Here is a 25,066-nt window from a genome sequence, read left to right on the forward strand (position 1 = left end):
GGCGGTGGAGCAGGAAACAACACAGCAAGAAGATAGATAGCGAGATAGAGGGTGAAGGAGCTAGAAGAGCAAACAGCGCCAAAAAATAAAAAAAAAATAAAAAAATAAAAAAAAATAAAAAAAAAAAAAAATAAAAAAAATAAAAAAAACGCCGGCGCTTAGATCGCTCGCCCGGGTCCGTAACGCATAAGGGGGTGATGGGGGATGGCCACCCTGTGCTGTCTTTGATCATGTTTTTAACGTTATTATAATTCTTATTATTCTTATTACAATTATTGTTATTATTATTATTATTATTATTACACACTTGTTATGTTGTGTTATTATTATTATTATATGGTCGTTAGATATTACTATTATCATTACCATATTTGATGTGCTACTGAATACATGGTATTACAATGGTGACCGCCCTCTGCTGGTTGCACTTGTTCCTGGCAAGTGACATACGGTGACCACACCCAATAGAATAATCTCAATTAAATAACGCAAATAAGATTTCCAGCTAGCCAAGGTTAAAAATAGGATCACTAGAAACAATAATATTGATAACAATAATTAATTATAATAATAATAATAATAATAATAATAATAATAATAATCATCACCATCATCGTCATTATCATAATAACAATAATAATCATCATCATGGAAAGGAAGGTTTTTAAAGAATGATGGAATCCCCCCCTAACAGCCAGTAGTATTGTTGTAAGCAGCCACCCACCGTGGAAAAGTACTTGGTGATACACAACTCACTCATCCATGTCCATGTCCTGTCTCACACCTTCTTCTTCTTCTTCTTCTTCTTCTTCTTCTTCTCCACAATCAGCCAATTAGGAGGAGAAAAAGACCTGGCCACCATGCTGTTGTTTCACGTCACCACCACAGACACAGACACAGACACAGACGCATTGAACTGTCTCGCCATGCTTGCTTGTGCTTGTGTGTGGTGTCGGTACGTGCACCACCCGCTCGGTTCTATTAGTTACACGCCCTGGCGGAATACCATCCTTCCACAGTGTCATTTTTTTCTTCTCTATTTTTTATTGTGTAATCATTTGTCCTTTCATCTCCATCCATCAACTATCTACTCTATGTATATAAACTTCCCTTCTTTTTCTTTCTTGCCTCTCCAATAAACATATAGGCCAACTCAAAAAAAAAAAATAAAAAAGTAAAATAATAAACACACACACACACACACACACACACACACACAAGACTAAATAATATATACCTTCCCAAACTGTCCAATGGCCGATCTTATCGAATTGCAAAGAAAGGCCCTATTGGACCATATAAATGCCATCCAAACAGATAATGGCCTTAAATATTTGGTGCTCGACGAAACCACAGAGTTCCTTGTCGACTCCTTAATCGACAGAAAAACTTTGCTCAGATACGTCACCGCAGTAGAGCGTTTGGACTCCAAAAGAAAGTCTAAACCTTCGATCGACGCCGTGTATATCATCGACCCCACCACATTTTCCCTTAATTGCTTAAAGACTGACTTCAAAGTCTCTCCTCCCAGATATCGCTCCATGTTCATCTATGTGCTACCTAGCCCATCAGTTTCACACACCATCAAAAGTTTCTCCCAAAATAACAACCCCATCTATAAATTGATACGATTCATCAAAGTGTTCAATTTCAATTATTTGCCAGTCGACAATAAAGTGTTTTTGACCACTTATGATACCACTTTGGACCCAAGCGTCCCAGTACAAAAAGATTTCGATGATAACGATCCAAAACTTGTCGAAAAATCTAAACAAGATTACCAAACTTATTCGGATAAGTTGACCCTCAACATGTACTCGATGCAGGTTTTTTTCAACCCAAGTTTTAGAAACTTTGTCAACTTCATGATCGATGGGGTGGTTAATAGTTTGTTGAATGTGTGTATTGTAACCAATGAGTACCCAATCATTAGGTACTACTCGCCAAAAATTTCATTCCATCAATCATCAATAGTCTCCAAGCTCGTGGCGACAAAACTTCAAGAAAAATTGGATGATTATCTCAGAAATAACCCAAAGTTCAACCCGAACTCTGGGGTGGGTGGTGGTGCCGCCAGCTCCGCAAGTCCTGAAAGATCGATCTTGGTGATAGTTGATCGTTCTATTGATTTGATGGAACTATTTTTACACGAATTCAACTATGAATCAATGATTTATGACTATTTGCCCCGCTCGGAATTCAATAACAAATCATCGGTGGTGTTTTACTCTTCAGAAAACGCTAGAGGTACCAAGATTAAAAAAGTCTCCAAGCTCACCACTAGAGCAAAGGACAAGTATTTTGACAAGTACCGGTACTTGCACATTGCAAAAGCCTATGACATGTTGAATGACGATATCAAAAAAATGGTGGAAGACAATCCATTATTGATGAACACTTCCAACGCCAAAAGTACCACCGATATTCTTCACATCATGGCGCATTCCCAAGAATTCAACGAAGACCGTAGATTATTAACTTTACATAAACAACTCATTGAACGGTTTTTGAAAATGAGTATGGAATTGAAACTATCTGCCCTTGCCGACCTTGAACAAACCATGGCGGCCGATGGGTACGATATTGATGGCCAATTCATCAGATTACAAAAATTGACCGACAACATGGTTGCCACCCTTGATGAGATGAAAGCGTTGGATGTCACTTATAAGATCAGATTGATTGTGTTGTACGTGTTGAAGAAAAAAGACGGGATTTTCCTTGACGATTTATCCAAGCTCTTGAAGTTTATCGGGGTTTATAATGAGCGGGAATTGCAAGGGTACATCCAACTATTCAAGAACTTGAACTTGTTGAACCATGATGTTATTAAACTTGCCATGAATCCTCATTCACATCACCAGCAGCACAAGGATGATAAACCAAGAAATATCGAATATGGCGAAATCGATAACTCACAACTCAACACTTCCAGATACAAGCCGGCGATTGCCAAAGTGATTTCCAGCCTTGCCAAGAATAATAACGAAGAATTGTCAGAATTCCCATTTGCCAATGAAGCCAACAACACGTTGCTTGAAGAGTCGGTTACTGGGGGCAGTCATTCTTCGATTTCTAGTAATTCCACCTCTTTAAGAAACAAGAATCTTCAATCAACTTGGTCCACGCGCTCCAAAACAAAGACTAATCGTCAAAAAATCTTTGCTTATATGATTGGAGGGATTACTCCTGCAGAAATCAAGGCGGCCCACGATATCGGTGAGACCACCAACAAAGACGTGTATCTTGGAAGTGAACATATTCTTTGTCCAGGGGAAACCATTTTCAATATCCAAAACTTGAATAATACCAATGCCAAAGAATTGAACCCGTACATTGAATTCAAATTACACAGGGAAAGCAATGGGAAAGTTCCGGAGTATTTGTTAGATAATGATTTCCCTAAACCCCAATCACAACAACAACCCCAACAACAACCACAATCTTCAATGAAGGATAAATCTGGTAAAGGTGGCTGGGGACAACGGCCAGGAATGATGAAATCTAGTAGTGCTCCAGCAACATCTGATAAACCTAAGGAAAAGAAGCATAAATTTGGTTTGAAATTCAAAAAATAAATGAATTATTCGTGATTCCAAGGAATTTTATAATCATTTCAATGATTTTTTTTTGACTTTTTTTTTTTTCTTGTTTTATTCTATTTTGTGCGTCTTATGAGTTATTGCTGGGTTCCCTTAATCTTTAACTTGACATTTCATCGATGTTTTCTACACTGCCAAAAGATTATTATTATTGTTCTTATGCTTATTCGTTTTCCTAATTTAACTGTGAATTTTTTTTTTTTTTTTACCACCTACATAGAGTACATTTTGCCTTCTTCCTGTTCAAATTGTTTTTAAAATAGCTTTCTCCTAATAAATAATTGATTATAGTATAACACGATTGCCCATAATCATGGTGGTGGAATCGCCAGCTGGACGCAGAAAATGAAACAGTTTAGAGAACAAGATCATTAAAAGTAGAAATAGAAAGACTCTCTCCATAAGTCATTATATAATACATCATATATTGTGGAGTTTACATTATATTTTATAATACGGAGGCATTTCCCCCCACACACGCACGACCTACTTAACACACGCACACACACACACACACACACACACACACACACACACACACACACACACACACACACACACACCAAGTCAGAAAAAAAGTGCGTGTGCTCTCACACCAAAAAAAAAAAAAAAAAAATTTTTTTAAGAGAATAATAGAAGGGAAACAGCTTAACAGCAAAGGTGACAGCCTTATCCTATTATTGATACCATTATTTGCCGTTACTCAGGCAAACCCTATTAACAATAAGAATATTAATATCACACTTTCTTAGGAATCTGATTCTCGACTCTTCTTAGCTTTTCCTTTTATCTATTGGTGGGTCCCGTTTATACAATGAACCTCCAGCCGCCCATAAATTTGGGCAATGATGATGATGATGATGATAATGGGTTTCCTCAAAAATCCTCGAATTTCCATAACGCCAACGATCCTTCGTCATCTCCGTCATCTTACTGCTCAAGCAACTCGTTCGCCAACCCTGATCCCCGCCCAACATCTGCCGTTGATGATTTCATCCACGATGACCTTCATGGTTGGAGCCCGGTATCATCGAGCGATGGGTTCGATACCACCACAATGGCCACGCCAAAGCGGGAAACAAGCTTCGTCAATAATGACAATTCTCCATTACATATCCAGCTGAAGTCGAAGAAATTGGTGGCGAGCAAAAGATCGAGTCGACTGAGAAGCGTTGATTTGGAAACCGGCTCGACCAATTCCGATTCCAATGTACGGTCCACCAGCATCACCGCGACAAAGAAGAGGAAATCAAGGTTCAGTTCTAAGCAATTCAAAATATTCAGAAACTTGTTGCTATTGGAACAGAATTTGCGAATGCAATATGCCGAGCAGCAGTCATTGCGAACCAAGTTTTTATTATTCTATTTCACGATGATTGTATCCAGTATGATGATTTTCCTTAAATTGTATTTTACTTCTTCTTCCTCAACAACGTCTAATAACGAAAGTGAAATCATTGCGTTTGAAGATAAAAACTCCCTGTGGAATTTGTTTTTGAAGTTCTTTTTAGTGTTCCAGGTCATCACTTTGACGCTATTTCATATTAGTGGTGAATATAAACGAACGATCGTCATGCCAAGACGGTTCTTATATTTGACCAACAAATCACTAAGGCAGTTGAATTTGCGGTTGATCAGATTACCTAAATCATTGATTGACCAATTCTTGGATATTTGCAAGTTTTTCTTGAAAGTCATTGTGTGGTTATCTATCCTGTTCATTGAGGATTTCATGCCATTGAAGAAAGTGTTAATAAACCGGAATCTTTGCTACGTGAGGGATTTTTTGCAATTCCTTAAGATTTTGAAACTTCGATTAGTATTGATCCACTTGAGCTCTAATTACGACCAAATCAATTTGAACAGTACGTTTAATATCAAATTGAGTCTCAACTCCAGAGTGTTCACGCCAAACATTCGCGAAAGCTGGGAATTGTTTAGAAATGAGTTTTGGTTGAGAGAGTTCAATAGAAGAACCAAATTGATCTATTCGATCAACTATGATACCGATATCGTGGCGATCGAAGAAATGGTTCTTAGAAACGAAGTAGTTAATAAGAAAACTGGGAATTCTGTGTCTAAAATCGGTACCCCTCGCCTCGGATCACATTCGATGTCGCCTACGAGAACCCCTAGATCAAAATCAAAGAAATTACACATGAGTGCTTCTCCAGGCTTGAACTCACTACCAACCCCACGGTCCCAGACTTATACTCCTTTGACCACACAAATGCTCAAGTCTTTTGAAGCACAACAACAACAACCAGAGCCAAATGATTCTAAAGTCACCACTTCTCCTGTTTTGTCGTCAAATTCCGCGATCATGAACAAAACCGAATTACTTAAAAAAGATCGTGATGACCGTAGGGTTAGAAGAAAGTCTCAGATCAATTTGTCGATTCCCGAATTGAATTTATCTAAACCAATAGACTATGATTCATCCGAGGTACTTGACGAATTTATTCAAGATGATGAAGAGAGAATGAACACTTTTGATGGTGAGGATATCAACCGTTTACAAGAGAAGCTTCAGAAGAGAACACCTAGTTCGGCAAATAGAAGGAGATATTCGTGACCCTTGCAAGAAAAAAAAAAAAAGCATTACAGCTTTTACTCAATTCTCTCTCTCTCTCTCTCTCTCTCTCTCTCTCTCCCTCTCTCTCTCTCTCCCTCTCTCTCTCTCTCTCTTTCTCTCTCTCTCTCTCTCTCTCTCTCTCTCACTCACTACTGCTGGTTGTGCCTTCTTACGTTACTTCTGAGCCATGATCTACTTTGACTATAATGGTATGGTCTCTCGTGGTACTAATGATTATGATGATACTTTTGGTACTGCTGTTGTCCCAATCATTGCTGCCTCTTCTTCTGCTGCTAAGGAAGATGCTTAGTCCCACAAATCGGTGACGGTCAAATCCAAGCTACTACGATTTGTATTGTTGTTCGATTTTGCTATTTTTTGCTATTTTTTAATGCTAGTTGCCCGCCATTTATTTATTTTATTGCTTTTATGTTTATTTTTTTCCTTTGGAGTTTTATTCAAATCATTAGTTTGCACTTCTTCTTTTTCCCCTCCTCCTATATTTGACCCTACTCTAGTTTTGAAAGAGATCATAACTTTTTTTTTTTCACATACTTTAACATTGTTTTTTGTTTTTTTTTATCTCTGTCTCTCTATTTCTCTATCTTGATGATTGCTTTATTTTTGCTCTGCTTTGATTTTGTTATCTGTCATTATATCTTACTACTCTTTTGAATATTCTTGGTTTTGTTTTTACATATCTTGGGTTTGCTTTATTATTATTATTTTTTCTGGACTCCACATTTATTGTTCATTTTTAGGTATATAAATAGATATACATTCTTTTGGAAATGATAGTTTTATTCTTTCTTATTGTTTAAGGCATATATATGTTGTGTTGTGTAGCAGCATACATGAGCTGGCTAAAAAATCAAAAAAAATCACAAAAAAAATTAGGGGACAAAAAAAAAAATGCCAAAGGGTGTGTGGTATGTATGTATCTATCTATCATAAAACTCCATGCACATTTTGGGAGATTTTTATAATTGATTTATTCCCCTTCTAGTCATTGTTGTTTGTCATTCTTTTTATCGAATAATAAAATTATTAACCCTCCCCCTCTTCCGTTTTTTGTTCATTTATTTATTTATTTTTTATTCATTTGGATCAACAATATAGTATCACCAAATGGGGGTCGCAGACTTATTGACCAACACCCAGGCCGACGCTGGCAACAAATCCGATTCATACTATAAGCTCAAGCTTTCGCCATTGCGATACAAGCTTCGAGCTATGTTATTGCCCATCATCGCTGAGGAAACCCGAATGGTGTTCAAGATTCAAAAACGGCTCCGGTGTGATTTCTTGGACGTGTATTTTGCCTGGAGCGCCAATTTGGCATCGCACACGTTTTACGTGATCATGTTACCGTTGCCGTTCTGGTTTGGGTTTGTTGAGATCACCCGGGATTTGGTATGGGTGCTTGGGTTTGGGATATTCATTTCCGGGGTGGCCAAAGATTATTTCTGTCTTCCACGTCCCCAATCCCCACCGTTGCATCGGATCACCATGAGCGGGTACACTGCCAAAGAGTACGGGTTCCCATCGTCGCATTCTGCCAATGCCACCTCGGTGACGATGGTGTTGTTCTATTACTACTTACAGTTCTATTTTGCGGAAATGGGGTGGTTCCCGAACCTTGCGGTGTCGCTATTTGTCGTGGGATACTGTGTGAGTTTGATGTTTGGGAGAGTTTATTGTGGGATGCACGGGTTCATGGACGTGTTGGGCGGCACGTCAATTGGGGTATTTTGTTTCATTTCTCGGTTGCAAATCTCGAAGATTTGGGACCCATTACTTACCAGCGACCAATTCCATTGGTGGCTCCCGGTAGGAGTGGTGGTGTTTGTGGGGTTATCCGTGCATTTCCATGCCCAACCCGTCGATGATTGTCCGTGTTTTGATGACTCGGTGGCGTTTATTGGGGTGTTGCTCGGTCTTGAGTTGTCGAATTATTATATGGCGAAATACGATTATTTCAAACAAGTGGTGGATCCCGCGGCTGGGGTGACTTCGACGGTGACGTTGCCTTATTCATTTGAATCATTGGGGTGGTTCAAGACTATTGCCAGGGTGGTGGTGGGGGTAGGACTTGTGGTGGTATGGAAAGCGGTGAGTAAGAAATTCTTTCTTCGGTTATTGACCCCAGTTTACGGGATGTTGGGGGTGTACATCCCCAGGAATTTTGTGAATCCCGTGAGTTTATCGAATGAATCGTACGACAATATCTATCAAAGTTCAATGAAGAGGCTCGATGAGGATGAAGTCGCCGATTTCCCAAAGTTTGTCAAGAGTATCACCCAAAGACCAACGCAGGTCGAGGATCAACAAGGTGATAATCCTCCAGAGTCCATTGGCACACATAAAAAGCATGATGATGATGGAGAAGAAGCAAAGGGTCATAAAGGGGTGTTGGAAACTTGTGGGGCGTTGAAGCCAAGGTATGATGTGGAAATCGTCACCAGATTGATTGTGTACGCAGGGATTCCGTGCATGGCGACGGTTGGATTTGCGGTGGCGGTGAAATTATTGGGACTCGATTACCAACCTTATAAAGTATAGTATAGTATAGTGTAGTAGATGGGGAAGGGTGGTTTATATCATTGAGGTATGATTTCTGAAATATTTGCTTATTAGTATTCAAGTATGTTTTCCAGTATCTTTGTTATCAATTACTACTATTGGGAATACGATTTCCAGGATCCTTTATTTATTTTTATCCAAGATTCAATTCATTACGAGAATAGAAAAGTGCTAGTTTTCATTTTAAAATAAAAAAAAAAAAAAAAAAACCTTATGCTACAAATAGTTAGCTTATTTTATATATATACATATATATATATCTTGAAGGATAGCTCAAATTATTGATATCATTGTGGTACCTTTTTTTTTTTCCCCTTTTTTTTGTCTGCTAAAGTTTAGTCATATAGTATAGAATTTGTTTGTGAAATATCTGCTTTTTTTTTTTTTCATTTCTTCAAATGTACTAGTAATTACTTGTTAATTGAGATAATGATTGAAACTGTGGGTAGTTATTAGACTTTTTGGGGCTGAAGTTACTGCTAATTTTGATGATTCTGTTATGCTGGATGGTGGATTCTGTAGCATAGGTATCATAGATACTGTTCCCAGCATAAAAGAGATCACACCAGTGATCACAGATACTGTTGTTAATGACCTAGGACACTATCTGTCATTAATAATTTTTTGCAAGATATTCTAGTATTTAGAAGAATTCTCTTAGATTTTCCAGAACATCTATTCCTGTCATATTCTATTACTTTCTATTACTTTCTATTACTTTCTATTATCCTCTATTACTTTCTATTACTTTCTTTTACTCTCTATTATCCTCTATTATCTTCTAGAACTATTCGATTGTTCTAACAGAAGATCGAATTATTCAAATGGAGAGATCTCTGTCGTTTTTTTCCATTTTATTATTCTTATTTTAAAAGAGATGCTCAAACCTTTGCAAAGTATTTCATACTTTACTTTAACAAATGATTTTATATTTCATTCGATACAATCATTTAGTAGATCTAATTTTCTTACAAGGCTCTCAATCCGTGGATTAATACAAGACCAAGCTAAAATTACAGATTCTTTAATAGTAACAGTCTAAAATAATTGTTTGCTAAATATTTTTTTTTGATAGAAACACACAAACAACATTGCCAATACATGGATGGGTCCCAAAAAAACCGGATTCCAGAAATGGAACATCACAACGAAGTTATCATAATAAGTTTACCAATTGCATTGAAATTGTTTCAAAATAGGAACTGTGAGTACTTCCAATTTCAGGAAAGGTTTTTTTTTTTTTTGGTCTTCTTTCTTCTTCCGAAAAAAAAACCTTATAAATAAGCTATAGCAATCAATATATACGAGAGAGAGAGAGAGAGAGAGAACCAGAATTGCCGTGGGTGGGTGGGTGGGCTGTTGTTGTTGTTTTTCACCATAGAATCAATTAAAATCGTGTTGGAGTCTGTGTGTAGGATGGTGATATCATTTTTCCCCAAAACCCTAATCCCTCAGCGAAGAGAATATGATTACCAGAGAGAAAATCCGAGGATTTACTTGCCAAAAAAGCTTACATTGTTGTTACCCTTAAACAGTACAGCGAATACGCGGGAGGGATTTGATGCCTCGCTAATTGTTATGCAATTACCACTATAAGCGATATATAGATAGATAGATAGAGATATATGCTTATGGAGTAGTACGTATACGCTTGGGAAAAAACAAAAACAAAAGCAAAAACAGAGAGCCCACACCCTGACTCTCCTTGTTGAACACGATCTCTACTAATTACTTATAGGACTGTTTGTTTAAAAATGAGGACTGATTCTTCTTATATATCTATATCTATATCTATCTATCTATCTATCTAACATTATATTCAAACATTATATTCAAAATATGATATTTTACAACACTGATAATTCTTGCCATAGCACCCACCCTCTACGCATGATGGATGGATGCACTCAGAACTTGCTTTGCACTACTTTACTTTCAACATCACCCCCCCTCTCTCTCAAAAAAAAAAAAAAATAAAAAAAAGATATGCAGTTTTTTGTAAGACAACATTTTGTAATTTTCGATCATTATGAGATCAATTGAAACTTCTGTGATTCCAAAATAGACAGAGACATGTTGTCATTCATGCAAGAGAGTATACTTCTTTTTTGGCCGTACGCCATGCCCATGCCACGGCGATGATGATGCAGGTGGGAAACCATTATTATTATTATCAACTAGACTAAACTAACTGTCTTCTATGTTTTATTATTATTATTATTATTATTATTATTATTATCATTATTATTATTATTATTATTATTATTATTATTATTATCTTGACAAAGATTCATATTGGGGTGTTATTGTTGTTTTTTGCTTTTTTTTTTTTTTCATGAAGAGATGGGACAATAAGAAAAACATCATTTGGTACATTCTTGAAACAAAAAAAAAACCTATGAGACAAAAAAAAACTCCGTTCAGCTTCAACATATGAAATAAGCCACCACTGTCTGCACTGATAAAAGCACAAACAGACAAACAAATAAAATCAAAAAAAATCAAAAAGAAGGGAAGGGAAGGGAAGGACCAGAAGAGAATAAAAACTCGTAGGAGCATCTGTAGTCGGGAGGAGGAGGGCGGGCATAAGCCCAAGGGGGGATTATTATAATCGGGGTGGGATAAAAATAAAATAAATATATCATGGTGGTGATGTCGAACGTATGTAAGTAAGTAAGTAAGTAAGTAAGTAAGTAAGTAAGTAAGTTAGTAAGTATTCGACTGAAAAAATGTAAACTCCTCTTCTCGGAAACTAGTTGGAAGAAAACCCCTCCCTCCCCCACAAAGTGTTAAAAGAAAGTCCCGAGGATTACACGAGTTTCAATACAGGACACCTATTGTCATGGGAATATTTTGAAAGACTACCCAAGTGATGTTGATACTTGAAACACTTTTTGACGTAAAAGTGAGAAAACCATTTAGCGTAGCAAGCAAGGAAAAAAGTTACGTTATAACAAAAAAAGAGACTTATTGGATTTTAAAACCAACTAACTAACACCGGTTGATTTAAGCTATAGTTGACTACACCCTAATAATTGTTGAATCAAATTTTTAGGGGGGACACTAACGACCCATACACGGTGATCGGTGGGAACAGTCGACGATGGATCATGATTCTAGACTAGATAGATACTACACACTGATACGTTGCACATTTCTGTATCCAACACACCTCCTGTGAACCGCCCTATAAAAAATAAATAAAAATAAAAATAAAAAATAAAAAAAAAATAATTTATCACACCTTCTTTATCTTTATCATTATTTATATGTGTCATTCGATAAGCCAAATCATGCCAAGTGTCATCACAAAGCATCATCCTCCCCGAGTAAACCATTCAATATAAATTAGTGCTGTTGTATGAGGGGTGTTTTTTTTTTTTTTTTTTTTTGATTTGTTTAAAGCTAGTGAAAAGACGTTTTAGTTTTTAGCGCAGCCTACCTAGCTCAGTCCTTGAATCAAACGACGATCAATTTTTTTTTATTTTTTTTTTTTTTTTTTCAACACGAATGCAATGGGCGTTAAAATCGTTGTTAAAAAGAACAGTTATTTCAAGTGTTTCTATTTAAGGAAAGAAAAGATGGGCTTTTTTTTTTTTTTTTTCTGCCCATACCATTGCAAAAATCCTTTCCATCTTAGGAAACTGAAAATCGGCGTTGATCAAAAACAAACATATCGCCATGAATCAAATCTAAAATGGCATCTGTCTCATTGGTGTGTGTGTGTGTGTGTGTGTCGATCAAAAAAAGCACTAGATAACCTTTTGATCAGCGATTTGAAACAACAGCAACCACCATGATAGTGTCAAGAAAAAACCCCCATTGGGAAGAAAAGATAGATACCGGAATACTGATAGGGGTGGGGAGGGAAGAAAAGAAAGAAAATCGCATTGTCAAATGGTGATTGATGCCTTGCGGATTTGCAGCGCTGTATCATGAAGGCATTTACTGACACACACACACTCCCTAATAGGAAAACCGTTTTCCATGTATTACTGGTTTCCTGATGATGATCAACAGTGATTTATAATAGAATGGTATGGTTATGGTTGTTAATAGGATATGGTGGTATATTATTATTATTATTATTATTATTATTATTCTTGGAGGTCCTGAAATTGTATGGCCGATTGATTCTCCAGGCCTTATGTTGCAAAGACACCACCACCCCCCTTCCTCCCCCACGCCAAAAAAAGGAAATACGCCAAACGAAGGATATAAACTTTTTTTTTTTTTTTTCTTCTTCTTCTTGTTCTTAACAATTTTGCCGAATACTTGGAGAACTTGAAACAAAACAGACGGTGCCTTTGCTCTCCCTCCTCTCCCCCCCTCCCTCCAATGTGCTTTAAATCCCCATCAACAATCTGTTACAAGTATCGTTGTCGCTGTCGTCGTCTACCGGCTGGTGGGTGGCATGGATGACTTATGCAGACCCACACTTTCTGACGCATGGTGTATGCAGCGTCCCTGCTGCCGTATCGAGTAAAATTCTCCCTTCTGCTGAGAAAGAAAGAAAGGAGGGTAAGATGTAACCCATCAGTTCTCGACGCGCTACGCTACAGAATTGTGTGTGTGTGCCTCTTTACTTATTATATTAGAGGTGTATTATGATGACTATGTACAAGGGCGAGCGAGAGGCAGAGAAGGAGGGAAAAAAAAAGCCACCTGTATCATGATCACAGATATTTGAGGCAGGCAGGCAGGTATAGAGATTGAATGGAATCACTGATCGGGAACGATATATATATATATATATATGTATATGGGTTCCTCCTGTTTGGTTTTTTAATCTTTTGTTTTACATCCATCCCTTCCTCACCACCCTGGGATATATTACTGTACCATCCATCCCTTTTCATTCTTATTTATTTTTTTTAAGGGAGGAGGAGGAGATCCAAACTCTGTTTCATTTTTATTATTATTTACACTCATCCTAGTTTCAAAAACAAACCATATCTAAATTGAATAACTGTAAGGATTGGAATTACCATGAAGTAGAAAGATACGGGAGATTTAATTGATCGATGATAATAATAATATTTGTTGTTGTTTGAACATATATATGAATACTTTCGGTTAAGTACCCAACCAGGGATCAATCCCATACAAACAATTTTAGTATTATATAATATTATATATACATGATCTAATGATCTTATTCATTCGCAGGTATCTGTTTTTTCTCGTAAAATGTGTATAGATCGACATGGATAACCGATTATTTTTATTGTGGTTGTCAACTCTCTTTTGTTTTGCTCTTTCCCTAAGAATAGAGAAACCTGTCAAGGGTCGGGAACTAATTTAGTGTTCCCTGGATGTGTCTTTATCTGTCTGTCTGTGTTTGTGTTTGTGTGTTTTTTTTTTATCTCTCTAAGGAGATAGATAGCAGGGATGATAAAGAACAGGATTCATAATTAACTGTCGCCTATTTTCCTTTAATTTTTCTCTATTGTTTTGAAGGAGATACACAATTGATGATGATGATGCAGTCAGTCCTCATAGATCTCGTAGTTTATCTATGTCTACAAATTAAGATATAAAAAAAAATGTCAGACAGGAGTAATGGATTATATTTTCCCTGAAGAGAAAAAAAAAATATATATATATACATATATAGATACAAATATTTGTATATACATCCATCTTAGATTAATCCGCCGCAATCCCTTAGAATAACAATAAAAAATAAATTTCCCACCCATAATATATATATATATACACACATACATACCGACAGGTATTATTCTTATATCTGTATCAGGTAATATTCACATATGTACGGTTTATTTTTATCGAACATAATTGCCACCTACACCTACGCCTCCTCCAAAGGTCAACCGAATAAGAATAATAATAACAAGAATATGAATATGAATAAGAATATGAATAAAAGAGAAATGCTCAGGGTAGTTGAGTAGCGGCCGGAATTTACATTACATACTTCGTGGGGGCTTCTTATTGTAATATTTTTGTTATTGTGGCTATATTTTCGATTACATCCCCCTCTTTACATTGTTATCGTTACACTGCTGACATTTTGAAGGATAATGAAAATAATAAATAATTTTTTTTTTTTAAAAAAAAAAGAATAACCATCATCATCATTATTATTATTATCACCATCATCACACCATAATATGTATTAGTATTATTATTATTATTATTTATTATAATTAGTATTTTCCCAATTAACCCATTCTCTTAAGGATAAACTGTCAGCAGCCGTCCGGTTGGCTGGTACACTTGTTTCTGCCTAACAACCCTCCTTCCTTCCTTGCCTGCCTGCCTGCCTGCCTGCCTGCCTGCCTGCCTGCTTGTAAAAGGGCAGTGTCAGTGCTCCTAAAGGACACCCTACACCTACACCCACACACCCACCAGGATCTAGAATCCAATCGATCAATGCGTAAGGGAGGACAGGAGGGGGTGGAAGCCTTCCTGCGGAGTGCTGCGCCCGACAAGCAGAAAAAAGGAGATCGTCGTCGCTCGGTCGCCCAAATCCTTTTTGCCTGCAAGTGGCTGTGCGGTGCTGCACGCGCCGTCCGAAAAAGAAAAAAACCCATTAATTAAATTAAAATCTCACGAAAGCTTAATTTCGGGGCAATTTTCCAATTCAAATTTTCTGATCGCACACACGATATATAAATATATATATATTCATATTCACATATAATTTTTTTTTCCCCAGGGTAGATTATATAAATATAAATTGTGACGCCTTAGTTTTCTTTTTTTTGGTTATAATTCGAAACAACAAGACAGATCAGTCATCCTTATAAGATAATCAAGGTTGAGAAGAATAACTCATAATACCTTATACTATACTATATCATATTATATTATATTATATTATATTCATTATACCTTTCACACACACACACACACATCATTAGAGAAAGTAACGTAACACTTTTTCCTTTCCTCATACCATATCCACCCACACACATTCATGAATATATTATTTTTATAACATGTCCAAACTATATCCTATCCAACTAGTGCAATCAGAATTATCAATCCACACTAAAACCATCAATGAATATCACGATGAATTGTCGGTTAACCTCCAAGACATTTCTCAATTGTATAGACCAGACATTTCATTGATCAAGTCGCAACCAGAATTGACCCTTGATCTTCGTGCCCCACTCTTGGATTTCCTTTTCAAAGTGACCAAAAGAACCAAACTATCTCCAGGAATCTTTTACGACGCCGTGAAGTTATTTGATAGATACTGCTCCAAAAGAGTGGTGCTCAAGTCTCAAGCCCAATTGGTCGGGTGTACTTGTATTTGGATTGCCGCGAAACACGAAGGTGGTTGCAACCATATTGTCAGCTCTCTCAATAAACCGATTCCAAATAGATGCCAGGGCCCTACCCAAAGAAGCCGGATCCCTAGAGTCATTGAATTCGTCCAACTATGCGGGCCATCATGTGGATACGACGAAGGGATGTTCATCCAAATGGAAAGACATATCTTGAACACTTTGGAATGGAGCGTGTCGCAAATTTCCGCTTACAACTGGTGTTTCAACCTTCATGAACTCCAGTTGATGAATGATTCTATCGATGGTACCATCGCTTCCGATCATCAAAAAATGTTTTTTGTGAAAAGCTTCATTATCGAGTTGAGTTTGTACTCTGGTCACTTTATCATGGCCGACCCTGCCAATTTGGCAAGATTGATCAAGAAGTTGTTGTCGATATTGATTCTCAATGAAGAAAGTCATTTCAACATCAAGCCTAACAATTTACAAAAAATCTTGGATGATAACAAGACCGATGCTACTACTAATACTACCAATAATGATGATAATAATACTTGTGGCCAATCCAAAGACTCGTTGTCGTTTTATACCGGGACTAACGATAACGACGAAATCAACCGTCTTATTTATTCGATCGCCACGGTTTCCAATACCATTTTCCAAAACTATACCAGCACCGACTACAAAGAAATCAACGAGATGATCCATAAGATCCATAAAGTGGCGGTGTCACACATCATGGCGCTCAAAGAAGAAGAAAAAGAAATCAAGCGTCAACAAGAGTTGTATCATCACCAACAACAAATATACCTCAACCTCTCGACTAACTCGTCAATGACCAATCCTCATAATAATAATAATAATAATCATCATCATCATCATCATCAATCGTCTGGCCACCCTATCCCAACACCATCGTCTTCGCCGCATTATGATCCCGAAAGAAGTCCTGATGGATATTCCTCTGCCTCGTCGTCAAATTCCGACTACGAAGATGGATACTCGACTTTCAGTAGGAAAGGCAGTGAGACTACGATATCGTCAGTGATTTCCAGTCCGTTACCATCGCCTGGGTCCACCAATCAGCAAAAGGAAACCCATGGTAGTTATTTGAGTAGATTGGTGATGAGATCTTGATTAGGAGAGAATGAGTTTTTTTTCTTTTCTTTCTTTCTCATATACAGAATATCCCCTCCTCCTCTATTATTGCTGCTGCTTTTCTGTTTTTGGTTTACTCATATTAGTCATTCATTTTGCTGCTACTTGCTTATTATCTGCTTATTCTTTTTGTTTTAAAGTATTTCCTTGAAGAAATACAATTGTGATGATCATTACTTAACGAATCTTTATTATATTTTTTTGTTCTTTTTTTTTTTTTTTTTCGATTTTGATTTTGTCTTTAGTTTTTTTTTAGTTTTGTCAATTGTCATTAGAATATTTATTGCTTGCCTGTCATTTCATTCATTCATTTAAATTATTCAACTGCTGAAACTATTTTTTTTTTATTTTATTCTTCGAATTTTAGAAATGGGTTTTTTTCTGAGCAGTATTATAATTATTATTATTATTATTATTATTATTATTACTACTACTTACTATATTATCCATTATTATTACTTATTCATTACTATATTATTTATCAGTATAACAACCTGTTATAGTTTACTTCTTCAATTGACAACAACCAACAAGTGTTTGAAACATCGATCCACCATTTCCATGTATTATTATTATTATTTTTATTATTATTTTTATTATTCTTATTGTTCCAGCCAGAAGATCCGCACTGTTGGGAGAAGAAGTCAACGTTTATTTGGACACAAACTCTGTTGTTGCATGCAAGCGATGTCAATTGGCAACCGGTTGTACACAACCAATGGTTGTAGCTCTCTATTGTATATATATATATATATAACTCTACCAAAAATACCCTACCTACACTGCGGTTCCAGTCTATAATCAAACTAACACAAAACCTTCACTCGAATAACTATATAAACGAATATAAATAAGTCATTATAAGTTAAGGACGTACTCCGCATGATACAGTTACAGTAGTGTAGTAGGCGGATTGATTCTCATACCAACATATTTTTTTTGTTACTGTAACAATCTAATATATATATTTTATCCTTACGATTATTTATTACTATTAAAGTTATCTCTGCATTATCAATTACGAAAAATCAATTATTGGGGGAAAAAAAAAAAGTCTAGAATATCAAAACACCGGTTGTTGTTGTATAAGGTAAGCAAGGATCGAAGATCCCACTCTGTTGTTTGGCTTTTGGGATGGTCCTTCTCAACCAATGTAGTAGGCCAGCTACCACATCTAGGGTTGGTGGTTGCTGGACAATAGGTAAGGGATTATCGGACGTACAATGTGTTGTTCAGTATGGGAATTAATTTATCCCAACGAACGTCGTTATTGGTTTGTGTACACTATAATACTACTGCTACTTATGGTTTATCCATGGAAGAAGTTTGTTTACCAATTGGTAAGAAAAAGAAAAATAGCTGGCTGCCTATTAGCCACCTACTAACTACCTAGCTACCCAGCTACCTACCCCCTGTATACCCTGTATACCCTGTTGGAGAAAGCAAAAAAACCCTGGAAAAGTTCTTATTGGAAGATTTTCTTTCTTCAGAGGGTTCTTTTTTTTCTTTTTTTTTCTTTTTTTTTTTTTTTTTCGCTTTTCTTTTCCAGCGAATAAGACCCCAAAAGGAGAACAAATGTTTATTCTTTGGGATGAAAATGAAAAATGAAAAATAAAGATGACAACAAAAATAAAAATAAAATAAAAATATGGTGTGACAAACTGGAAAATTTCTGGGGGTTTTCTTGTTTTTTGTTTATTTTCCACCCTGCACGTTAAATAATGGATTTTTCAAAGAGAATAAAATAAATAAATAAATAATATGGACTGATATTCCAATATTCTCATTCACTATAATGATATTATTTTATCATTGATAGATAGATAGATAGATACATACATACATAATATTAGTCATTGAAAAAGAAAGAAAGAAAGGGACACCGAGTTGATTATTATTATTTCATTACCGTGATTAAATGAGTTTTTCATTAACCATCATCCATCGGCCGCATCATATCCTTTTCCGGAGCGAGCTGATGATTTGATTGATTGATTGATTGATTGATTTATTATTATAATCGTAAGTAAGCCAATAATGATTATTATTTCTCTCCCGGATCAATGGTAACCCCCCGCTATTGTCAACATGGGAGATAGTATTATCTACAATTGAAGAAGAAGAAATAAAGAAATAAATAACCGTTTCCCATCAAAGTATTCACCAAGTTTGGGCCCGGCCGGCACTTGAAAAACAAAAAAACACGGTGAGTATGATTTACGACTCGAGCAAATCTTTTTTGACAGTTTTCCGTAATTATTAATTTTTAATTTGATTGATTAATTTAATTTAACCTCTCGAGAATCATATTGTTGAAAGGTTAAAAGTTTAATAAACAAAAAAAATCAACTGGGAATGCAAAACGAACTATCGTCAATCTTTCATTGGGAGAAATGAATAAATCTACAGGAGGTAAATGAGGAATGTGCTATTTAGCGAAACACAGGAGGATGAAAATATTACGGCCGAGTCAGTCAGTCAGTCAGTTAGTTAGTATTTAATCAGTTGTCTCATAATTAAATTATTTATTATGTTTTGTTTTGTTTTTTTTGGTGGATATGTAAGTTAATAATATCATTACAACCAACCGGGCAGGAAGGAAGGAAGTAATTGATGGATAATATGATATGGGTGGGTCGATATTATAGATCTCAACAATACAATACGAATGCCGGTGTTTTTTTTTTTGTTTTTTTTTTTCTTCTTTGTGTTGTGTTGTGTTGTGTTGTGTTGTGTTGTGTTGTGATGTATTTTTGCTCATTGACAACCGGGGTTGAGATTTCCTTTTCAGAATTTTAAATTTTTTTCATCCAAGAAGGAAGAAACCGTAATCAATAAATGAAAAAAAGTCCTTTAAATGAGAATGACACTTTGGACCACCAGCAACAACAGAGAATGTGAGAGAAAAACGAACCAAATAATCAATTCCCAAGTCAAAAAAAAAAAAAAAAGTGAGGCTGTAATTGATTATGATAAATTACAATCAAAATCTACAAAAACATTATTATCTGTCATCCGAATTATTATCATTATTATTATTATTATTATTATCACCCCGAAGGTCAAGATACAAAGAAAAAGAAAAAAGAAAAAGAAAGTGTAAACAAAAGAAAGAGAACACCCTGGTAAAAAAAATAAAAATAAATAAATAAATAAATAAATAAAATAAATAAATCAAATAATTAGACTTCGTGTCAGTGGTTAGTTAATTTGATTAATTGATTGATTGATCGTGGTAATTTACGCACGTTCTGACATGAGTTTGATCAACCATCTAATTTACTTACCTTTACCTTTACTTTACCTTTCTTTCCACACACACACACACAGCACACTCTTTATTTTATATTATTTTATATTATTTTATATTACTTTATATTATTTTATATTATTTTATATTATTTTATATTATTTTATATTATTTTATATTATTTTATATTATTTTATATTATTTTATATTATTTTATATTATTTTATATTATTTTATATTATTTTATATTATTTTATATTACTTCATTTCTCATTTCTCATTTCTCATTTCTATTGTTTCCCTCTCCAACCAAATGGATTAACAACACTATTAACAAAATGTAAATCAGAGATAGTGTGACAGAAAGTGACAGAAAGTGACAGAGAAAGAAATAAAAAATAAAATAATATGACATGATAATATCTAAATTACTAATTATATGTGAAAAAAAAAAAAAAAAAAAAAAATACCCTCTAATTATCATTACAATTTATCTTCATTTTGATCTTCTCGAGTGGATTAAAAATTGAAAATTGAAAATTGAAAATTAAAAATTAAAAATTCTCGGTGTCAAAAATTATTGGCATCGTGCATATTTAATTTAAGGAGGGTGTGTGTATCTTGGTGTCACGAGTGACTATAAGTATTATTATTATTATTAATTATCAACAAAAAATAAATAAAAATAAAAAAAAAGGGGGGGGAAGACCGTCTTTTAAATTCCTCAAGTAACTACTAAGTATCAATTCATCCATCCTAATGAATTATCATTAAATTATAATTCCCCATTCATATTTCAAATATCTCTTCTTACAATCCCATACCATCCCATATCAATCAACAGAAAACAATAACAATCTAAATAGCATTTTGTATCATATATATATATATATATATTATAAAAAGAAAAAAAGCGAAAACTAAACTAAAAACTGCAAAAAATAAAACAATTAAAAACCAAAAAACCCACCATATGAAAAAAAAAAACTGCAAAAAACTGCAAAAAATATCTATATATAATAAAATGATGAAATGAAATGAACTTTTAAAGAAAACTGATTAAAACTTGGTATTGATCGAAAGTTTTGTATTATTATTATTATTATTATTATTATTATTATTATTATTATTATTATTATTATTATTATTATCATTATTCTCTGGATTTTCTTTCATCACCACCGTTTCTCCAATTATTGGCAATGATTTAAGATTAACGTCACTATTGTTGACGCTCAATGTTTGCGGCGTCTGGTTTGACATCATCGAGGTACTCGATCCACTGCCACTAGGAAATTTGACACATCCTTCTTCGGAGGGCTCGTACGGATTAAGACATGGCGATACACTAGTAGATCGAATTTGTGATGAGTAACTAGCTTTGTCATCTAACACAAGACCAGCCGTCGCTTGTCCAAGAATATTATCCAACTTGGTGGTTGTTTCATCCTCATTATCACTAGAAGATTCTGAAGATGACGAGTTTAAAGTGGCATGTGATCCCATCATCATAGTATTGTCATCATGATTATCATTATCTAATTGAAAGTACCAATACTCGTTATTGTCTTCATGTATTTCGTCATTATTTTCTTCGTCAGTTCGTGATCCTTCATCATCATCATCGTCATCTTCCTCCTCCTCCTCCTCCTCATCATCTTCATCATCATCTTCATCATCATCATCATCAGAGCCATAATCATGAGCATTCGACTCGACTTCATCATCAGAATTAAACGAAGTATGAACTGGCGAAGTTGTTTGAGGAGAGTTACTGAATTGTACAATATCATTAACATCATTAATATTGACTTGCTGATGCGACGAAAATCTTGATGGTCCAACACCATGCTTGACATTTGCCAAGCTACGCGCAGAAGATATCGAGGAACTCGCTCCCATCATGATGGCTGCTAACGATGCAAGATTTCTTCCGTCATTGCCCACCCCATTGCCCGCCAGAGAAATTCGCTGCGGGGTGCCAGGCTCACTTGGTGATTCAATGTAGAAATTGGTGTTCTTCTTTCTTTTCTTCAAAACATCGTCCTGTTGACGTGACGACGTACGAGTAAGCCTCCAAAGATCAACCAATTCCGGGGATATCATTTCTCTCTTCTTCTTCTTTCTCAAAATATCCTCCTTGTTGACCGCAAAAAACCAGTCGACATCCGCATCATACTGGTACATATTCCAATCTACACCGTATGGCTTCGGTTCAAGAACGTAAACACAATGAAGTGGCACATCAAGCTCGGTGATGTAGTCTTTTTCCAAGTTCATAAAGTAAGAAAGAAGCACTCTTGCCACCACTTTATGGGTGAGTAAGAGAATATGATCGTCCATACGTTCGAGTTCGACAATCAATGGACGAAGACGATTGATAACATCAAGGTAAGATTCGCCACCGGGGAAACGATGAAGGAGTTTGCGACGCGAATTCGAGCTCAGGTACTCATCTTCGTAATAAATGGTTTGATAATTCTTGAAATCTTGAGGGAATTTTTGGGCAAATTTTTTGGGACTCATACCATTGACTTTACCATGAGATAACTCGTTGAGCATCTTGAGCTGTTTTTTGTTGAAATCACGATCATTGAAATAGTCGGCAGATTGCACGGTTTGCTTAAGCATTGACGACCAAACTGACATATGAAGTTCGGGAGAAAGACGGGAGGTCGTTGTCGTCGAAGGTTTAAGGGCTTCGTCGTCATCTTCATCTAAATACGATTCCTCAATATAGTGCTTTTTCAATTGACGAAGGCGAAACTCTTTTTTTTTGAAATTCATAAACCTTGCCAAACATTGACCATAACGTTCGCCAAGAGGAGTCAATCTAGAGCCTTGTTTAGTAAACCCAAGCTTGCCGTTGAGATTATCATAAGTTTCACCGTGGCGGGAAATCCAGATTTGTCGTTCGTTCAAGTTGAAGTTCAACATGAAAAACACCACTTGAGAACTAAGAAACCCGGAAATGTTGTACGAAGTGATTTTCTTGCCGGCGTTAATGATTTTGATGTATTGTAAGTTTTCATTAATGCTTTCGTAATAAGCCTCTTCATCATCATCGATGGTTTGGTATGCCTCTTCGTAATTGTTCAACCGGGTTTTGAAATCCTTCATTGCTTCAATCGGGTCCTTATCTTTATAATCTGGTCCACTAAGTTTCAATTTCATATTACGGTTAATGATCCGGCGATCAGTACAAATACTTTCGAGGAATAAGATCTTGAGGTTCGAGTGTTCAGGGGTCTTTTGACGGATGGCTTCGATGATATGACGACGGCGGAGTTTGGTGGTGTTGGTGGCGTCGAAAATCCCCACGGTACCATTGTCCTTGATGAGGTAATCAATGAGTTGATCCAAAGTGTCCATGGCCCAAGTTTCACGGATTTGTAACGAATTTTCATTTTGGGGATCAAAGAAACTGGCGTCATGAGAGGTGATGGTATTATTATTGTTATTATTATTATTATTATTATTATTATTATCTGATGCAGGATCGTCCATTTCAAATGGTCTGGCAGCAGGACCCTTGTTTTGTTTGGATAAACGACGAGTATTACCAACGTTGAAAATTTTGGTATTATATTGTAACCAGTTCAAGTACCTGGTGACTTTTTTAGTGAGGTATGATTTCCCTCGGGCGGGAAGTCCCACCATGACGATGACAAGCTTGGAGTTCAAATCATTGATCAAACCATTTGGGGATATTTTTGATTTTGTTTGTCCGGGGACATCGATCGATGATAGGATGCTGCTTGCGGAAGCGGAGTTTTGGTGTTGGTGTTTGAGTTTTGTTTTGCTATTATCCATGGAAAACTCCATGGTGATGTTTTCCAAAGAGTGGACGGTATGAAGATCGCTGGAAGATTGGACAGACATTAAGCGCTGGATGGTTTCTTCAATAGCCGCCTCATCAAGGACGGGTCGCTGGCCATCGCGGTGATGATTATTGTGTGTCATTTTTTCTTTTTCTTTGTTTGTTTGTTTGGTGAAGTTTGTGCAAAAGAGACGTGAAGATGAAATATATTGTATTTATTTATAAAGTATTACGGATATATATTAGTCACTGGCCATGATTAATGAGAAGGAAACAAGGAAAGAAAGAAAGGAAGAACTAAAAACTCTGAAATAAAAAGAAAAGGAAAAAGGAAAAAGGAAAAAAAAAAAAAAAAAAAAAAAAAAAAAAAAAAAAAAAAAAAAAAATGGGTGAGAAACAAAGAACAAGGGCTTCCGGTCAGTCAGCTGTGGGTGTACGATGTATGTCATAATAATCCTCCTCCTCCTCATCACATCAGCGACCGATGGTGCGGGAGAACAAAATTTTCCGTCACCAGGCGGTGGAGCCATCAGTCAACATCCTCTCCTGGTGTCCCAGCGGCAACGGCAGTGGTGGGACGGTCATCCAGGGTGGGGGTGGCGGACGAGGGGAAGCTGCCGCCGCCGGAAAAACCTTGGGGGTGGTGTTGTCACCCCCTCGGAGATTCGGAGACGCCCCAAACAGGAAACCGCAGCTGAGTCATCTCGCAGTCACGTGGAGTGGAGTCGGTCACTCTCCTTTCTCGCCTCTATCGTAGCGACACTGCGGATTGTTCGTGCGATAAGGTCGATAAACAGACAGATAGGTAGATAA

General features: G+C 36.1%; 5 protein-coding genes across 5 annotated transcripts; 4 read left to right on the forward strand and 1 right to left on the reverse strand. All coding sequences in view use genetic code 12, as the record gives it.

Annotated features, from left to right (window-relative positions):
- Positions 1–1,253: 1,253 nt before the first annotated feature.
- SEC1 (Sec1p) lies at positions 1,254–3,578 on the forward strand (the record flags this gene model as incomplete). The annotated part of the gene is made up of 1 exon (XM_064999942.1): positions 1,254–3,578. One exon carries the CDS (start codon positions 1,254–1,256, stop codon positions 3,576–3,578), a length of 2,325 nt encoding a protein of 774 aa, XP_064856014.1.
- An 838-nt stretch (positions 3,579–4,416) lies between these two features.
- Positions 4,417–6,177, forward strand: SPO7 (Nem1-Spo7 phosphatase regulatory subunit SPO7; the record flags this gene model as incomplete). Its single annotated transcript, XM_064999943.1, has 1 exon — positions 4,417–6,177. The coding sequence occupies one exon, from the start codon at positions 4,417–4,419 to the stop codon at positions 6,175–6,177; it is 1,761 nt and encodes a 586-aa protein (XP_064856015.1).
- A 1,128-nt stretch (positions 6,178–7,305) lies between these two features.
- On the forward strand, positions 7,306–8,739 carry DASC09_063600 (phosphatase PAP2 family protein; the record flags this gene model as incomplete). Its single annotated transcript, XM_064999944.1, has 1 exon — positions 7,306–8,739. The coding sequence occupies one exon, from the start codon at positions 7,306–7,308 to the stop codon at positions 8,737–8,739; it is 1,434 nt and encodes a 477-aa protein (XP_064856016.1).
- A 6,989-nt stretch (positions 8,740–15,728) lies between these two features.
- Positions 15,729–17,162, forward strand: DASC09_063610 (uncharacterized protein; the record flags this gene model as incomplete). Its single annotated transcript, XM_064999945.1, has 1 exon — positions 15,729–17,162. The coding sequence occupies one exon, from the start codon at positions 15,729–15,731 to the stop codon at positions 17,160–17,162; it is 1,434 nt and encodes a 477-aa protein (XP_064856017.1).
- A 4,330-nt stretch (positions 17,163–21,492) lies between these two features.
- DASC09_063620 (bifunctional nucleoside/nucleotide kinase/histidine phosphatase family protein) lies at positions 21,493–24,315 on the reverse strand (the record flags this gene model as incomplete). The annotated part of the gene is made up of 1 exon (XM_064999946.1): positions 21,493–24,315. The coding sequence occupies one exon, from the start codon at positions 24,313–24,315 to the stop codon at positions 21,493–21,495; it is 2,823 nt and encodes a 940-aa protein (XP_064856018.1).
- Positions 24,316–25,066: the final 751 nt, after the last annotated feature.

Source organism: Saccharomycopsis crataegensis (assembly GCF_037102585.1).
Source record: "Saccharomycopsis crataegensis DNA, jcf7180000000098, whole genome shotgun sequence".
Taxonomy (NCBI): Eukaryota; Fungi; Ascomycota; class Saccharomycetes; order Ascoideales; family Saccharomycopsidaceae; genus Saccharomycopsis; species Saccharomycopsis crataegensis.